Genomic DNA, 18127 nt, shown 5'->3' with positions numbered 1-18127 from the left:
AACACGACATACATTGTTGCTCAATCACAATGTGACATGAAAACTAAGAGATATTAAAAATAAAAAACTCAATTTATTTGTTGAACAATACAATCATATTTTTGTAACTTGGTATCACATAAATTCATTAATATTCGTGCACCAGCATAGCTACACCCAGTATAAATATTGACTCTGTAGAACTGCACCACCACCGTCGACCTGATTGTACCATATTACAATTTACACAATTTGTTAAGAAATTTGTTGATGAACATCGCCACAGCACGTGGATTGTTCATGTGAACGTCGTGATTGCCGTCCACCATAACGGTACGGAAATGTGGATTTCGTTCGTACATTTCCACAAAGACGTCATACACATCGATGTAGTACGAGTCACTGTCCGACGCCCTGATCAACAGCGTGGGACACCTAACTTTGCTCACCACGTCCCAGTGCTGTGCGCCCGAAAACCACTGACTATATGGCACGCTCAGCCTCACGTTATTAGCCAGACGGTATTCACCAGTGGGTCCGGGCCGGAAGTATCGCGTCATCAACTTCCGGGCGGACTCATCGTCCAGTGGCCCGTAGTGCCGCTGTCTAACGCGATCCAACGCTTCCGGGTAAGCGTATGCCGGTGAAAGATGGCCGCCATCGGTAGTCGACGCTGTCATTCTGTTTTCGAGCCTAAGGAGTTCGTCGGCGGCTCGGCGTGCGCTCCACGTGATCTCCTCAGGATACATGGCCACTGGTCCGGCGGTGTCTAGCAACACGAGCCTCGAAACGTATTCCGGGTAGACGGCGGCGAACAGTTTGGCCACCTGTCCGCCCATGCTGTGACCTAGGCACACAAATGGCGACAACCACTGAACGTGGTCGGCCACTCGCTTGATGGTCAGTGCATAGTTTTCCATCGTCCACCGCGCGCCCAATGGCGTGGCTGACGAGCCACCGTGGTTCGGCCAGTCGAAGCACAGGTACGTGCGGTCGCCGTCCAGCACAGGAATCAGACAGTCGAATGACGCGCAATTGTCCTGATACCCGTGAAGGCACATCACCCGTTCGTCGTGGCCGTCAGATTTCCTCTGTGGGGTCGTCCACAGTTTAGCTACAATTTACAAATCACAACAGAAATTGGTGAAGGGAACTTTTCCACTTTACCGGACACCCCATTTTTGGGAGTCGGAGGAGTTGGATAAGTCTAAATCTAAGCTAACTTAACTAGTAACCTAACCTAGGTTTTAGGTTTATATTATCAATACTGGTAGGTATTTTTCTTTGTTTAATTTATTCGTATAGTAGTATTATGCTATTATCATATAACATGACGCACAAGGCACAAATATATACAAATTTTGGAGTATCGTAACTTCGAAACTAAGTCCTACCGCCAAATTCTGATTTCATCATCGTTTTCAGTATACGTATCTACATGCATTTTAAAAAAAAGTCGAATAAAGGATGGTAAATTAGAAATATACCATGAAAGTAAATTTACCGCTATAGCCTATAGGTATAGGTCCAACATGGTCTGAGAATAAGACAAATTTCAAAAAAAAAACTGAGGATACCACTGCCAAGTTGAATAGCCAAAAAAAACTTTTTATATATAAGAATATATAACTATAGTTTAAATCGGCCTCAGATTTTAAAGTAACTCAGCATAAACATACATTTTAATCTAAGCGAGTTTTAGAAATATGTTGACGATTAATACCTACAGATTCTTATATTTTATAATTTTAATTTTAAATATCGGAGTCCAAATCCAATGCAAACTAATAGGATAGTCTATATATAATCAAAATCTGACGATCAAAAGAGGTATAAGAGGATTTCCACAGAAGCAAATTTTAGCATTAACAAAATAACAACGCATCGCACGCTAAATTTATGAAAGGTTTCACACGTCAAAGCGCAACATGCGAAATGTTTACCAGTCGCATAGCCACATACAAGGCCGTAGCCAAGGTGGGGGGGGGGGGGACTACAATCTTGGCCACATAGGTTTATAACTATTAACTATATAGGCTATCGAAATATTCTCGTTTCTACTTTTTGCCATACCTATTGGCTAATTCATCGTTTACTTTACCTTTTTGCTTTCACCTATACTTTAATATAAATATACGACACATAATTCTGTGGATTAATCCCATACAGAATGACTTGCCTCGCTATTCAATATAATTGAGCAACCTGCGACCCACCCACATCGATACTATTAATAGACTTAGGTATACATAAAAATTTAAAAAAATATACTTGTTTAAAACAGGCTTTTCAATTTTGTAATTTTAGGCATTGTAAACTAATATAAAAATCTTTACACACCGCAGCGGTCGATGTAAAAATGCAGCCCGAAACAATTCACTGCCAAGTCAGTACCAGTACCTATACCTAGGTACCTTAAATAATACCTATATAAATATTCAAGTGTGAATATAGTGTAATACGTATGATGGGGCCCACACATTTGGGAGGAGAAGGAGAACTGTTGGACCTCAAGTACAGACAGGCCGGTGCATATGCATTTTATACATTTAAAGTGTATCTTTATATATTTAATAAGTATTTATCTTAGGGGCAGATTTATGGGTGGTGACGTGGCGATAACCCTTGGGTTATTTAAAAAAAAAAATTTTATTACCTAATTAATTTTAAAATTATTTGATATTTATTATGTATAATAATACGGTACTTTATATTAATACTGACTACTGCTTTTGCTGAACGCAGCTTTTCTACTTTGAGCAGGTTAAATAACCCATTACTCATTAGCAACGTAGTAAAATATCAAATATTTTATGTGCCAGGAAAAAACTTAACACACTTAAATGATTTTATTTGCTTTTTTACTATTAATTGTTACTTTGTTGATTACATACTCTATTGTAAGCTTTAGATAATTGTTGATAATTTATTGTCTTATGTTTATCATAAATCTTATAAATACACGAATAAAAACATCGGCATCCAAATTCCAAAATGCTTAACATGTTTGCTTATTTCTTACTGTTTTTAATTTGTAGATTAAAAACCCGATTAAGATCACGAATGACCGAAAGTAGATTAACTGGATCAGCTTTAATGCACGCCCATAAGGACATTGTTGTAAATAAAGAAGACGTTATCAATAGGTTTGCAAATGAAAAAAAAAGAAATTTAAAATTGTTTTTATAAATTGCGATTAATATTTTTGAGTGAGTAATGAATTTGTATACTATACTTTAATTAAATAATGGTACCTACAGTCAATTATAACTTAAATAAGCATTGTACTTACTAGTTACTACGGTCAAGTCTTCATTGTATCTACTTTTTATATCACTCAAAAATAATCCTACTAGTCCCTCCTCCTTATACAAGCTTCAGATCCACCTCTGATTTATCTATATTGAACAACATGAACATACAATAACAAATCATCCGTCTTTTGGTAATGACATATTATAAATATATATATTTTTTTTTTATTGCTATATTATACTACAAATTCAACCGTTATAATTATTAGGTACTTATTAAGTACTAAACACTAAAATATAACATTATGTTTGAGCATGTGCTGAAGTTACAACGATTTCAGTTGTTTTTATAATGTTCTTGCAAAAAGTCGACCACGTGTTTGAATACCCTGTCTGGATAGTTTAAGTGCACGTCGTGGTCGCCGCTGACCACCCGGATGGTCACGTTCGGCCGTTTGCTGTTGAACTCATAAGCGTCCTTTAGGTACGTGGAGTACCGGCCGCAGTTCTCGTCGGCCAGCACGAACACGACCGGACATGCGATGGCGCTCAGAATCTGCTTCTGTTGGTCGAACGTCATCAATGGATAGAACGCCAATTTCAAACGCTGGTCGCTGGCGAACGTGTACTTGTCTTCGTCGCCGTCCACGCGGGCCAACGCTCGACCTGCCAGTATACGCGCCGATTCGTCGGTCAGCTTGGACGGCCGGCTGGCCATCATTTTGGCTATCGCCTCGCTGAACGAGTACGATGGTGGCTGCCGACCACACTGTCGCCGGTGCAACGACTGTGCGGCATCGATCCTGCCACGCACCGCAGCCAACGTGTCGCCCATGTCAACCGACCGGGGCCCCATGGTGTCCAGCACGATCAGGCACTTGACGCGTTCCGGATAGACGCCCGCCAACCACGAGCCCAGCTGTCCACCAAAACTGTGTCCCAGATACGCCAGCTCGGGCCAACCGAAATGGTCTATTACCCATTTGATCGCAGCCAAAAAATTGGTGAACTCTAGCGGCACGTGGGCGGGGAAATGGTCGGAACCACCATGACCGGGCAGGTCTATGCACACGTAATAGTAATCATCGGGCAATGATGGCAGCAACGTGACGAACGTGTCGCAGTTGTCTTGGATCCCGTGCACGCAAAGAACAGCAGGACGAGTGTTGTCGCCGTAAGCTTTTGCTGTAAATAAAATTCATTTCGATAAATGTCGATGATAGATCGTGCAAGTGGGTGTTAGACTTGGCGAATGTCTGCTGCAGAAACCATATTAATATATTGTAAAAAAAAAAAATCAGGAAGAAAATAAAAACCACGAGGTTAAAAGAAGAAAATAGTAGTTTTATTAAAAATAAAACACAGCTATACATTTTATAATGTGAATATAGCTTCAATTAGTTTCACAGTGCATGAAAATTTGAAATATATAATACAGAAAGTTAAAACCGACAAGTTTTCACGAAATTTCAAAATATAAAAAAATACATAACTATAATACCCAGCCAATGACATAGACACCCTAATATAGACCCTCTCCTTGTGTGTCAGGGTGATATATCCTTAACGTTATAGTATACAAATCAGAAATCACCATTATAAACTATAAAACTGTGTAAAAACAAAACATAAAATTGTAAAAATCGAAAAAAATTCCCTAAGCCTGGTCACTCACGTCTTATATAATATATTAACGTTATATACGCCTTTATAGCATCACCATAACGGAGATTTAAATTTTGTTGCGTTCGGTCAGCAGAAATGTATTGATCAAATCCGCTATCCTTTCTGGATGGTTCAAGTGTACGTCGTGATTCCCGTTTACTTTAACCAAACGGACATTCGGGTTGGACTTGTACATTTTCCTCGCCAATTTATTTTCTGGAGTCTTTTGCAGCGGGTTTTCCGTGGCGCGCAAGTGCAAAACGGGACACCGGATGCTGTTCACCACGGCCATGTACTGAATCGGTGTAAACATTGGATTGTAGGACACTTTGAGCCTTTGGTCCATGCTGAACGCATGACGTCCGTCCGGGCGGTCCACCAGGGACCGTTCAACTAGCACGTTGGCCGAATTTCTGGTCAACTTGGACGGCCGTTTCGTCATCAGTGCGTCGACGGCCTGTTCACGTGTGTACGACGGCGGTGATCCGCTTTTCGCCTTCCTCTCAATCGTCAGCAGACCATCGCACATAATTCGCAGCCACTTAACCGTGTCCTGTGCGTGTACAGGCTCCGGACCCGCGCAGTCGATCATCACTAGGCTGGCGACGTGTTCCGGGTACAGAGACGTGAACAGGCTGGCGATAGCGCCACCCATACTGTGTCCAATGCACTTGAATCGGTCCCATTTCAGGTAGTCGACGACCCGTTTGAAGGCCAATGCATAACACTCCAACGTAATCCGGAAACCAGGAGGAAAATGCGATGACCGACCGTGTCCCGGCGTGTCCACGCACACGTAATAAAAACCTCGACAGAGCAACGGGATAAGCGTGTCAAATGTACCGCTGTTATCCTGTATCCCGTGTAGACAGAGTACTCGGGCGTCAGAACAATGGCCCCAAGTTTTGGCTGAAATTAAACACATTGATACACTACGTTGACTGGTTTGTGTTGTTAACGGGGTCGGGATAGCATTTAAGTTTACAGTGATGTTAGCTCGGCAGAAACGCCGTTTGATACCCTTTTGCGTCCTACTTTGTGTACTTTTGTGTCTTTACTATTGGTTGTATATAAATCGTTTATTTATTTATTTGTTTTTAAACTAGTAACTATCGATCCTAAGGTACTTTTATTATTATTATTATTTCGCAATACCTATATTAACGAAGTCAATGTTGAAGCTTTTCAAAACTTTTTGCGCGAGATGGTATAAAACATTTTTTAATCGGTCCCCAGACTTCAGAGTAAAGCATATACGAGTAAACTCCAGTCCAGTATACTTAGGCATACTAAAATAACATGTAGTTCATGTAGTTTTTGAGTCATTTTAAATTATTTTTAAAATCGTAGGACAAAACATTAGATACCTAAGTATAAACGATGTTTTGTTTTTAAAGTTATCCTTTCCTCCGAGTACAGACACAACCCGGTAGGTTAGATTGTAAAAGTAAAGGTGGTGGATGGTTTTATCCGGTTTTTTCTGAAAAAAAATTTGCTGCACTATTTTTTCCACCCTATACTACGTAGCTTTGTTTTATTTAGAGCTCATTTGGCCTAATTTTTAACAGAAAAATCAGTTAGGTCAAATGACCTAAAAAAATGTTTTAGATGTTTTGGGCTCAAAATACATACGCCCGAAAGGCAGCTAAAATCATCGATTTTTAAATATAAAAACACCTTATGACAAACACAAACTTAAAGGAGGACTTTTTTAACCATCGACAATAACCAACTATTTCAAATTTGCGTTTGGATAATTTTTATTATCACTGTCTACTGCTATAAACTGTACAAATATTTTTTTTTGTTTTAAAAAGCTATACAGTCAATAGAAATTACAAGTTACAAATTACAAACGTTTGTAGGAAAGTAACTAGGTTTTCTTTAAATTTTATAATTTTTACTATTTTATTTGGTGTTTATTTATTTATTATTTATTTCACAAGGAAAATTTTTTAAATTTCTATTGAATACTAGTGTGTGATTGATTGTTATTTTAAACTTTTACCCTCAAATAAAAAAATAATAATTACATTTTTTTTAATCAAAGTTTAATTGGAAAAATAAATACTACCAGGTAGATTTTTCTGAAAAATAAAATAAGTTAAAAAAAAATGTAGAGTGAATTCAACCAAGAAAAGCAGCCTGAACTTGTCGGGTTTTGCACCCAATGATTTTTTTAAATCTGTAAATACATGCAAGACGTGTACTTGTTGTACCTACCAATTATGTAAATTATTAAAATACAGGATTATAAAATATTATTATATGATACTTGCTTAATATAGGTAATGTATACTATCTAGAAACTTCAAAGCTATGAAATATGAATCCTAAAATTTATCATTAATTTTTACTATTCAATATTGAGAAACTTGGTTAGGTACCTACCTTAAACATATTTTATTTAAAAAATAACCTATGTCCAATAGTTAAATTATTAAAGTGTAAATTATAGCCTATTGCGGTAGTAAATCTATGAGTATAATATTAAACACGATATAATACTTTAAAATACTTATATGTCTATTAATTGTATTATTTAAAATGATACATTTTATTTTTAGTATAAGTAATGATAAGGAATTAAATATTAATAATTAATTAAATACATGCATACCAATATCATCTTAAAAATTGTAACATTTACATTTTTTTTATAATTTTATTATACATATATATATATATTCTGAATACAATCAAATATTTCTATTTCTTCAATATGATATAATAAATTAATTATACCCCAGCTTAAAATTTAAAATTGTAAATGTATAGGTACCAATTACTATTAGTAAATAGCTAATGTATTAAGAATCAGAAGATTTCTTAATTGTCTACAATAATTTCTACATTAGATTTTAAATTTAAAATGTTAATCCTATACCTATAAAAAATGTGGTCTTATTGAATAATTTGAATGCATGTACTTATTCTAAATATTTTATCAACCTCAGAATAAAATACATAATAGTATACACCTATGTGGCCATATAGCAGTTTCACAAACAACTTTATTCTAATACAACATTATACTTAAATACCTAATTAAATACAAATTACTTTATGGCTTATAAGTTCCAAAAATTATTGACAAAACTTACCGGCAATATGTCCCCAAGGAACCGGTATTGAAATCTCTTGTGGATTCATTTTGGAAACTCAATTAGCACGGTTATTACTGAAACCCTAATATCAAACGCGTTTATTTATATTTTATATTCTAATTGTTGATATAAATGTATAAGAATAACATTGACTGGTTCACGAAAACATTACTATTACACTATTTTCAATGGCTATAAGGTTTTAATATCCGTCAGCAGTACCGGTAGTCAAGTCACCTACAGGCTACAGTATGATAAAATAACCATCTCCGAACATCATTCGTATTTTTTAAATCGTAAATCTTTATTGACTATTGAGCTCATTCTATTGTCAAACTGTCATAATATGTATATTTAATTTTTAAGTTACTTTTTATTATTTTAACGATAGTATTAGAGACTTACTACTTAGAGTAGTATACAGGTCATTACAGTATTACAATTACATGCATAAACAGAATTATAGATAAAATAACGCGCATTAATGATAACAGTGTTGATGTTATAAAATGGTGGGGCCACGGCCACGGTTTAAAATCTACAGGTTAGCTATCGCCCGCCAACAAAGCGGTACAAAAGTGTTACGGTTGACTGGTACACATTTCTAGTTTCTACCACTAGTATAGGGCGCTAGTAATACGTAGGACGTAGGTTACTTTATTTTGTTTTGCTATTGAACTATTTCATAATTATTAGATAGTTAAATCTTAAATGGTTTTGACGGATAAATGCATAATTGTACGTTGTTAATAATAAATCGCAATATGCAAGTAAAGCATAATCAATAAAACATATTAATAGAGCTACGTACCTTATAAAAACTTGGAATTTTGCTATTATTATGTTTTATTCTTAATTATAGTGTAGGTATTGATTAATTATAATTTATAAATATCATTACAATGTGTTTGTGTTATGTGTATTGTGTATACAAATATTTTAACAAAATACGTATACCTAGTTAATTTATGCATATTATTTTATATTTTATAAATTCTAACAAGTAGGTATATGGACTTTTATTGCAGTCTTGGAGGGTATTGTGAATACTTTTAAAATGATTTTTCCAAAAGTATTCTGAAAAACTATTTAGAATATTTTTTAAAAGTATTTCATATTTTCATTCCTATAAAAGAGTCTTTTAGAAACCTTAAAATATTCTAAATATTATGTAAAATGTAAATATACTAATAGTATAGTTATAGTAGGTATATCTTGAGAATTTGAGAATTGTTTATTTTTATAGTATTTCTACAAAAAGATAATTGGTGTCTGGTGATAGCTACAAGGCCCGAGGGTACATGAGTGATTGAGTGAATCGTCTATAATATTTTCTAGCATGTTTTTTTTATTGGCAATTATCTTGGACTGCAAAACGATGCATTCGCATTACAAAATAGTTGCTTAAAATATATGTAACCATGACACCTAACCACACAACACGCACGAGGCATTATTTAACTGTTACACTCGTTACATACTGCGGTACGACAGTTTAGACTTAATAACAAAACTTTGAGGCATTAAATTGTGCATAACATAATATAAAGATGGCTATATAAATATATAAGTTATCTAACCTGTATAGTGTATATCTTAAACCGTGGCCATGGCTAATGATAAAATTTAACTTATCTTGATGTTCGTGCACAGCTGATGTATACATTCTTATTTCTTAGATCATATACTTGAATGCTTCATTTACTAAGTATAAGTATATACAATACGTATACCTAAGTATAAGTAATATGTTTATACTAAGTACATAACTATATAAGTATGAATGTTTGATATAAGTACAGCAAACTGAAGAGCCTAAATAATAATATATGAATTAATAAGAAACAAAAAATAAAATTATCTAGGCTCTCATATAATAATATAAACTAACAAGTATTATAGTAAGTAATAACTATAAAATAATATGACCGTATTATACGTAAAATGCACTGTAAATGTCATTGGATAATGTCTTTAAAATGTAAACGTAGGTAGGTACTTAATATTATGATTTATGTCATTGTTTATGTACTTTATAGGTACTAAAGTATATATTGTATTGTAGTTGTAGTACCTACCTATCTATTTTCTGTAGATGGTAGATCTGGGAGGCCGAAACCTAAGACATAGAATAATATATTTAAGTTGTAAGTGTGCTCAGTGATTACAGAATAAATGTATTTTGTCAGGATGTAGTTGGCATAGTCCGTATATGAAAAATGCAGCCATATAGGACATAGGTAGTGTTTTATAAAATAAATCGTACCTAGCCACCTAGGTACTACCTATATTATATAAACTTATACTGACTTACATTATGGTATAAGTATTGAATTTTAAAAAATGAATACATATCAAATATTTGATGTTCTTGTACATCATTGAAACCAAAAAACTATTGAGCTTAAACCAAATATATACCTTCAATACGAATCTAGGAGAAAGTTTTTTTTTGATTGGACAGTGCAGTGCCGTTGCTGGATTTAAAGTCTCATTGGCTGCAACTAACTAGAACCAAATAGATGGATGCTTATGGCTAAATGGCTTACCAACTAATCTATTGTGGAAACCTTCAATTTGGTTATTTGTACTCTCGATTATATGTAATGTACTTTCGTGTACATTCCAAATTGCAGGTCGAAAAAAAGATGGAACTTTTCAGAATTTTAATGTATTTCCTTAGCCAATACCTACGTGTAACGTGTCTATACCTATGTCCCATTTACGTATGTTCGATCAAAATATTCCACCAAGTCATATGTTTCTTCGGCCATGATTTTACGTAAATGAGACATTTTTTGTTTCTACTCTTAAAGTAGTTTGCTATATAGGTATAACATATTAAAAAATGGTTATGAAAATAATCAATAAATGAAAAGAAGGAAAGGGCTAAGCTACAGGATAAACACGTATATTTTACGCTTCTCACTGATTAAGTAAAATATCGAAAATATCTCGAGTGATTAAAATTTTTTGAAAAAAACAAAAATGTGTCGTTTGCCTTTTTTTCCGATTACCGTCAATACATTCGCCTCTCCCCTAGAACTTCGAGTTGTCGATTGCTAACTGAACTTGAATCATTGCTACCTAGTACCTGATACACAAAAATATAATATTTTAAATTTTAAATAATAAAAAAATCTTCTTTAATTATACTGCTGTTCACTGTTCAATCACTTCAATCATCACATAATGAAATATATACTTTTTTTAATTTAAAAATACGCCTCAACTACCAGGGTAATTGGCATTTCTGAAGAAGCATTACATATTTTTATGATTTATAAAATACATTACTACTAAAGAGTTAAGTTGTTTACGAAATATCTTAAAATGATACATCAAGGTTTAGGTTATTGAAAATACATGTGATGTTATAATCTATGTGTTCTTCCTATATTTTCTGAAATACGTTCGTCTCTTTGAGATTCCAGAAAAGTCGATACCTATTCTCTCTATTTTGGGTGAAAGTATTTCGCATATATTGTGTGGGAGCATCATCAAAATAAAATAATATATTGTTTATGATCATAATAACTTTAATTTATTGATCTGATCTCAATATTGAACTTATAAGTTATAACTTATAACTATTGAAATATTGCATATATCACAAATGGAGGTTATGATTTAAGAATATTTCAATATTAATATATTATATAATTGGTTTTTATGAAATCAATTATTAACAACTAAACTATTAAGAAAACATATTTAGTGTCAAATTAGTAATTACCAAAATCTTTTCAAATGAGTTGCTGAATATTTATTCAGATACTTTATTTGATGTTCCTATAGTTGTTGAATACTTTTATAATTTGTAGAAGAATAGAAGATGCTTAAGTATAATTAAGTAATATTGCTAAATTAGTTATTTTGACATTTTTACATTTGCTTAACTATAGCGCCAAATATAAAATCTGATTAGATTAGTTTAGAACATCTTTGACTTATGCTTAGAACGTCTTTATCACAAGTTCGCTGGTTGTACAGCTGTTATTTTATCACTTGACCTGACATTCATATTTCATAGTTCGTATTACTACTTTGAGTTTAATACCTCGTTAATCATTTACATTTTCATCTTGTATTTTACAATAATTTAAACCAATTTTATAAATAAAAAATCATCAAAATGAGCGGGGCAGTGAAGAAAGTCAGCTTAATTAACTGTAAGTATTAGTTCCTTTACCAAATCTCAAATGTTAATTCTCAAAAATAAAATTATTATTTTAATAGTATGTTCTTATATATTTTGTAGCAATCATTGCCACAGCCAAGCCCAACTTACAAACTTTTGTGAAATACGCTAAAGTAGAGTTAACTCCGCCCAAATTTTCTGATTTGCCTGAAATAAAAAACGAGATATCTAAAATAATACAAACAGCTCGAACTGGACGTTGGAAGAATATTACCGTTAAGGTTGGTTCATGTGATATCTTAAATGTTTATATTTAAAAAAATATAGTACATATATATATATATAATTTTTTAAATAACTATTCTGTTATATTCAATACACTGAAGAATGATTAACCATCTATAGCTCTTTGGGACTTGACAATTTATATTTAAACCATTCAATAATTTGAAGTTTAAACAATTTATTGGTATTATCTTATCCATAGTTTCAATTTCAATATTTTTAATTTAGTATTCTTTGTTAATAAGTTATTTGATACTATTTCCTAATTATTTCTAACAAATAATGATGTATATGTCTGTCTCACGAGAGAAAGGTACCGTTTCGCTCTTACAATTTGAGCTCCGCGCCGCTGCCAAACCATCGAATCCCCTCTACATGCAATCTACGTATATAAATAGGCATGTGTTTACTCACTAATCTACCATCTAAGGTCTAGCTGCTGCTTATGTGTACCAGGTAGTGGTGATGACAAGGTGATGGATGGTGTGGGGGATGCGCAATAATGACCGGATTTTGTCGAGACGCGGTACCTTTCTCTCATGAGACCGACTTTTATAGTTTTATTGATTGAAATCAAATTTGTTACAATGGATTTCTCATACATGCCTTGTTTTTAATTTTTCTATTTTGAAATATATTGTGTTTTTAAATATCATTATTCATACATATTTTACATATTGTATTATATTTTACAGGATGCTACAGTCAAATCGCTCATCGCTCTTGAAGTATATATGTGGTTCTACGTCGGTGAATGTATAGGAAAGAGGCACTTAATTGGTTATGATATCAAGTTATAAATGTATTCCTGTAATTTAAAGTAAATTATGCTTCTTCAGATTGTATACAATTATTTTGTATCTAGAAATTATAATATTTTGTAGGAATTCAACATTTTTATCATTCAAATTAATATGTAAACATTTCTACAGTTATATAAATAGTAAATGGTAAAAAACAGTATTATTCCCTTTTTTTATTTATAAAGATTATATCCTACAATTATAACAATGAAAATCCTTCTAAAATAATTGCTCTTACTCTATATTGTTTATTATTTTATGATGGTATGTAAGGTTAATATTATAATAATTAATATTCAAAACATAAATATGTTAGATGCAGATAATTTTAATGTAGTAAGGTATCTAGTTAAAATATCCATTTGGCCTATATTTGATTAAGCTTACCAGTAGCTACGTGCACACCAACTAAAAATTGGAAAAAATATTACAGACTCACTTCATAATTAAATACTTTATTATACACTTATGAAATAATATTTATTATATATATATATATATTATAATTACTTTTTTTATAATCAATAATTATACTATAATTGTATAACTATATCATACAATTATCAATGATTATACAATGGTCAATGAAGTAATTATATAATAAATATTGTTCAATCAGTATATGAAAAATTATGAAGTTTGTCCATAATATTTTTTCCAATTTTCAGCTGGTGAACATGTTGCTAAGGGTAAACTTAAGCACTTCAAATTCTGTTTGCATTCCGGATGTTTACATTCTTCTTCAATACCATTGAATTGCATACACGTACATCTTTGATCCTAAAGAAATGTAGTAATATAATAATTATGATTTTTTAGTAATTGAGCTTCATTACCACATGGAACACTTCTTTATAAAGTGCAAATGTTGTTCTCCTGGAAAACAATGGCTCGGATAATAGTTTAAAACCATCTATAGTAGGTATAGGTGATAAGAGACAGCATCCACTTTCTTGATATTTGATTCTCTCCAATGGGTTTATTGACGAACCCAATACTTCACACCTTCTCCATAGTTCTTGGCATGTTTTGGGTTGTGTTTTCTGTGTATTACTATAAGTATTTGTGTTAGCCAAATCACGCATTTCAGAGTTTAACTTAACATTAGTTTGGCCTTTGCACATTGCACAGACAAATCTGATTTAGCGGAATTTTTGATGTAATTTATGGCTAAGGAACTCTTAAGCCCCGCCCAGACCATCGAAAAATTTGTCAGTGACGATGTCAGAAACATATGTTGCCTTCAAATATTTCTCGGTGTGGATCGGGCTTTAAATTTGGCTGTTAATAATTAATTTTATATTGAATAATATTAATTTTTAGGCACAATTATAAAGAATAGCATATTAAAAAAAACCATACTACCTCAAGAATAGGTTAAATAATAAATATAACAAAATTTGAGTTCAAACAATTTCAATAGCATGTGTAATTAAGTATTTAAACCCTAGAAAAGAATATTTAGCTTAAATTTGAAAAACTGATTTCCTGATAAAACTTTTACATGTATAGCTATATAATACATATCTATGTAATAAAAATGAAATGCTCTGTTGGGAATGGTTAAGAGTGCTAGACATATTTAGCACATTTTTTTAAAAAACTTTATAGAGGTCTGAATCCATAGAATCTATTAATATATAGACTGCGTGTCTCCCATACCATACCTCAGGGCATAGGTTGCCAAGTGCCAACATTGTAAGAAAGAGTTAGTCTATGCCCGTGTAATAGAACGGAGCTTAACTATAAGGTGTATGCTACCAATTTCTAAAATTTTGTTATCTTTGTTGTTGAACCTTTGTTTAGCATTTGTGCTTTCTCACTCTGGCTATTAATGGATATAAATGGAACCCGAGTTGTATGCTTTTTTGTTCTAACAATGTTGGCCCCTAGTCCTCTTTCTATTATTAGTCCATTTCTCCATAAGTCTATGCCTGAATCAGGTATTACTGAATGAAAAATTGGAAAAGTTATCCAGGATGGACACACATTATATTTTTTGGGGATGCACGAGTCTACTGTGTATCCTTAAAAAAATAAAAACCTTTTTCTAGTATAAATTGATTATTTTGAAGTAAAAATAGGTAGGTACTTTGCTAATATGTTCTCAACGTCAACTATAACATAATATTACAAAATATTCTTTATAAAATAGCTTATTTAATGTTGCGTAGGACTGGTAACAGATATGTGAATCCATGAACCAAAGTCCGGTTTATTTATTATCGGTTTAGTTTATCGCTTGTTGGCGACTTTATTAAGTTGGGGCACCTAATACTATTATCTTTTTCCTGACCCCAGGTTTTTGCATGTCGATTTCGAAAAAGCAATAATTACAGCGGCTAGTAATATTTTTGGTTCGGAATTAGAAATTAGAGGGTGTTTTTATCATCTATGCCAGAGTACCTTTTCTCAAAATCCAGGATTTATGTTTACGAAACATGTATATGAATGATGACAAATTTAGTCATTTTTGTTCGATGATTGATAATTTGGCATTCCTACCCCTTGAACGGGTGCACGAAGGAATGGATTTTTTAAAATAAACAAGCATTTCTGAAGCGCATGGATTGTTGAGTTACTTTGACACCATGTTAATGGTTCATATAGGAGAGTTGGTGCTGGTATGAACATAAAATTAAGAAAAACTAATCCCTTATTCCTACCAAAAACGTGGAATGTCTTTAAAGCCACATTAAATAGTGAACACAGAACTAATAATATATGTGAAGCATGGAACAATCGCTTCACACACTTGGTAGGTCATAGTCATCCAACAATATGGGTGCTAATTAAAAAAATCAAGTTAGAGATTGGAGCCGATAGGGCAAAAATAGCATTAAGCAGTACAGGACAAACCATGAAAAAATCAAAAAACATCAGGCTTGAAACATTATGCAAGCGAATTCATAACTCCGAGCTAAGTGTTGAAGAGTTTTTAACTCAAGTGGGACATAGTATTAGGACATTGCCAAGGTTATAGGCTAAGGATATAGATTTTTCATTCTGAATTCAAATGTAATAATTGTATTATAAATTATTGCTATTATTTTAAATAACATTAATGTTTTCTTGTACGACATAAAATTTTATTTTTGTATATTTTATTTTTAATAATATTTAGTAAAGGAGAGCTAGGGCACGTTATCAAACTTCTCGTTTACCCTCCCACAGAGCACTTTACAACAAACTTTCTAATTCGCTTAAGAAACAACTTCTTAAATACAAATCTGACATATTCGAACAAAAGCTTTCCAATTTATCCTCTTCTGACGGCAGCCTCTGGAGGGAAACAAATAAACTCCTACAATACAAATCTAGTTTACCACCTTTAACCAAAATTGACAATTCTATTGCTATAACTGACGAGGACAAGGCGGAGACGTTTCGTCAACATCTAGCGGAGATATTTAAGCCACATCCCGATGTAAATAATCCAAATCTCACCTCTAAGATTATCCAGTACTTAGATTGTCCCATGCCTCTTCATCTCCCTGAAAAGTGTTTTACACCAAATGAAATAAAAACAGCAATACAAAAATATTCCACCAAAAAAACACCAGGCTTTGATCTTATTACTGCAGAAGTTGCTAGATGTCTTCCGAAAAAAGCTATCCTATTCCTTACCTATTTATTTAATGCAACCTTGCGGCTTTCATACTTCCCACTCTTATGGAAATTTTCAAACATAATCATGATTCCTAAACCAGACAAACAACCTGATCTGCCTTCCTCCTACAGACCAATAAGTCTATTACCTTTTCTAGGTAAGATACTAGAAAGACTGATACTTAAAAGGCTATTACCTTACATTTCTATGTACAAGATTTTACCTGACTCGCAATTTGGTTTTCGCTCAGCTCATAACACAATACACCAGGTACATAGACTAGTTGACGCAATCTCGTGCTCCCTAGAAAACAAGCATTATTGCACTTGTGCCTTTCTCGACATTAGCCAAGCGTTTGATAGAGTTTGGTACGAAGGTTTACTTTTTAAACTAAAAAAATTTCTGTCTCCCTGTTTATATTTATTAATTAAGTCTTATATAAGCGACCGCCATTTTCAAATCCGGTTTGGCTCCTCAGTATCCAAAATCGAGAAAATCTTAGCTGGAGTTCCCCAGGGCGGAATCCTCTCTCCCTTTCTTTTTAATATCTACACTTCTGATCAACCTATCTCACAGAACACTACTGTAGCTGATTACGCGGATGACAAAGCCATCATATCAATTGACAAAAACCCTATTACGGCCTCGGCAAATCTCCAAACTCATCTCAACCTATTGTCTGTATGGTACACCGATTGGCGCATTAAACCTAATCCCACTAAGTCAGTACACACAACATTCACTTTATGCCACTCCATTTGTCCAAATGTCTATTTAAATAACATACTTATTCCCACAGCTGACTCAGTTAGATATCTTGGACTTAACTTGGATAAGCGCCTCACCTGGAATAGCCATATCCGTATAAAACGACTTGCTTTAAACGCCCGTCTTCGCAGACTACGAACGCTACTCACAAATAACAAACACTCCAGTTTAAAAATTAAAGTTCTTATGTATAAAACATTACTCAAACCTCTATGGACATATGGTCTCCAACTATGGGGTACAGCAAAAACGTCCAACACAAACAAAATTCAGCAATTTCAGAATATTGCTCTTCGAAAAATTACTAATGCTCCACCCTTTGTTTCGAATTACACTATACATAATGACCTGTCAATAAAAACTGTGACAGAAGAAGCTATACGTTTCTACAAAATCTTTCATGCCCGGCTGCAAACACACCATAACCCACTCATTAAAAACCTATCCATCCAAACATTACCTGGCAACCCCAGGCGTCGATTAAAAAGGAGATGGTGCCGTGATTTGTTAGGGAA

The 18127-nt window shown here is 33.4% G+C and overlaps 4 protein-coding genes across 8 annotated transcripts; 2 read left to right on the top strand and 2 right to left on the bottom strand.

The window, feature by feature from the left end:
• Positions 1–53: 53 nt before the first annotated feature.
• On the bottom strand, positions 54–8511 carry LOC111035183 (serine hydrolase-like protein). 5 transcript variants are annotated; one of them, XM_022316705.1, is made up of 3 exons: positions 8178–8511; positions 8003–8087; positions 54–1093 (listed from the first exon to the last, which is right to left on the bottom strand). In XM_022316705.1, exons 2-3 carry the CDS (start codon positions 8049–8051, stop codon positions 216–218), a joined length of 927 nt encoding a protein of 308 aa, XP_022172397.1. In that variant the 5' UTR covers positions 8052–8087; positions 8178–8511; the 3' UTR covers positions 54–215. The 5 variants fall into 5 exon arrangements, with proteins under 5 accessions (XP_022172397.1, XP_022172399.1, XP_022172398.1 ...); XM_022316707.1 differs by lacking the exon at positions 54–1093 and adding an exon at positions 1100–4418 and having other exon boundaries at positions 8178–8504; XM_022316709.1 differs by lacking the exon at positions 54–1093 and adding an exon at positions 4557–5807 and having other exon boundaries at positions 8178–8504.
• Positions 8512–12031: 3520 nt separating this feature from the next.
• LOC111035185 (ATP synthase subunit g, mitochondrial-like) lies at positions 12032–13394 on the top strand. The gene is made up of 3 exons (XM_022316711.1): positions 12032–12177; positions 12267–12427; positions 13127–13394. Exons 1-3 carry the CDS (start codon positions 12141–12143, stop codon positions 13229–13231), a joined length of 303 nt encoding a protein of 100 aa, XP_022172403.1. The 5' UTR covers positions 12032–12140; the 3' UTR covers positions 13232–13394.
• Positions 13395–13696: 302 nt separating this feature from the next.
• LOC111035186 lies at positions 13697–14571 on the bottom strand. Its single transcript, XM_022316712.1, has 2 exons — positions 14071–14571; positions 13697–14014 (listed from the first exon to the last, which is right to left on the bottom strand). Exons 1-2 carry the CDS (start codon positions 14356–14358, stop codon positions 13865–13867), a joined length of 438 nt encoding a protein of 145 aa, XP_022172404.1. The 5' UTR covers positions 14359–14571; the 3' UTR covers positions 13697–13864.
• Positions 14572–14622: 51 nt separating this feature from the next.
• Positions 14623–16307, top strand: LOC111035184. Its single transcript, XM_022316710.1, has one exon. It carries the CDS (start codon positions 15861–15863, stop codon positions 16215–16217), a length of 357 nt encoding a protein of 118 aa, XP_022172402.1. The 5' UTR covers positions 14623–15860; the 3' UTR covers positions 16218–16307.
• Positions 16308–18127: the final 1820 nt, after the last annotated feature.

The sequence above is a fragment of the Myzus persicae genome, unplaced genomic scaffold (genome assembly GCF_001856785.1).
Source record: "Myzus persicae strain clone G006 unplaced genomic scaffold, MPER_G0061.0, whole genome shotgun sequence".
Taxonomy (NCBI): domain Eukaryota; kingdom Metazoa; phylum Arthropoda; class Insecta; order Hemiptera; family Aphididae; genus Myzus; species Myzus persicae.
Note: the sequence above shows the minus strand (reverse complement) of the source record. Positions and strands in the feature narration are given on the sequence as shown.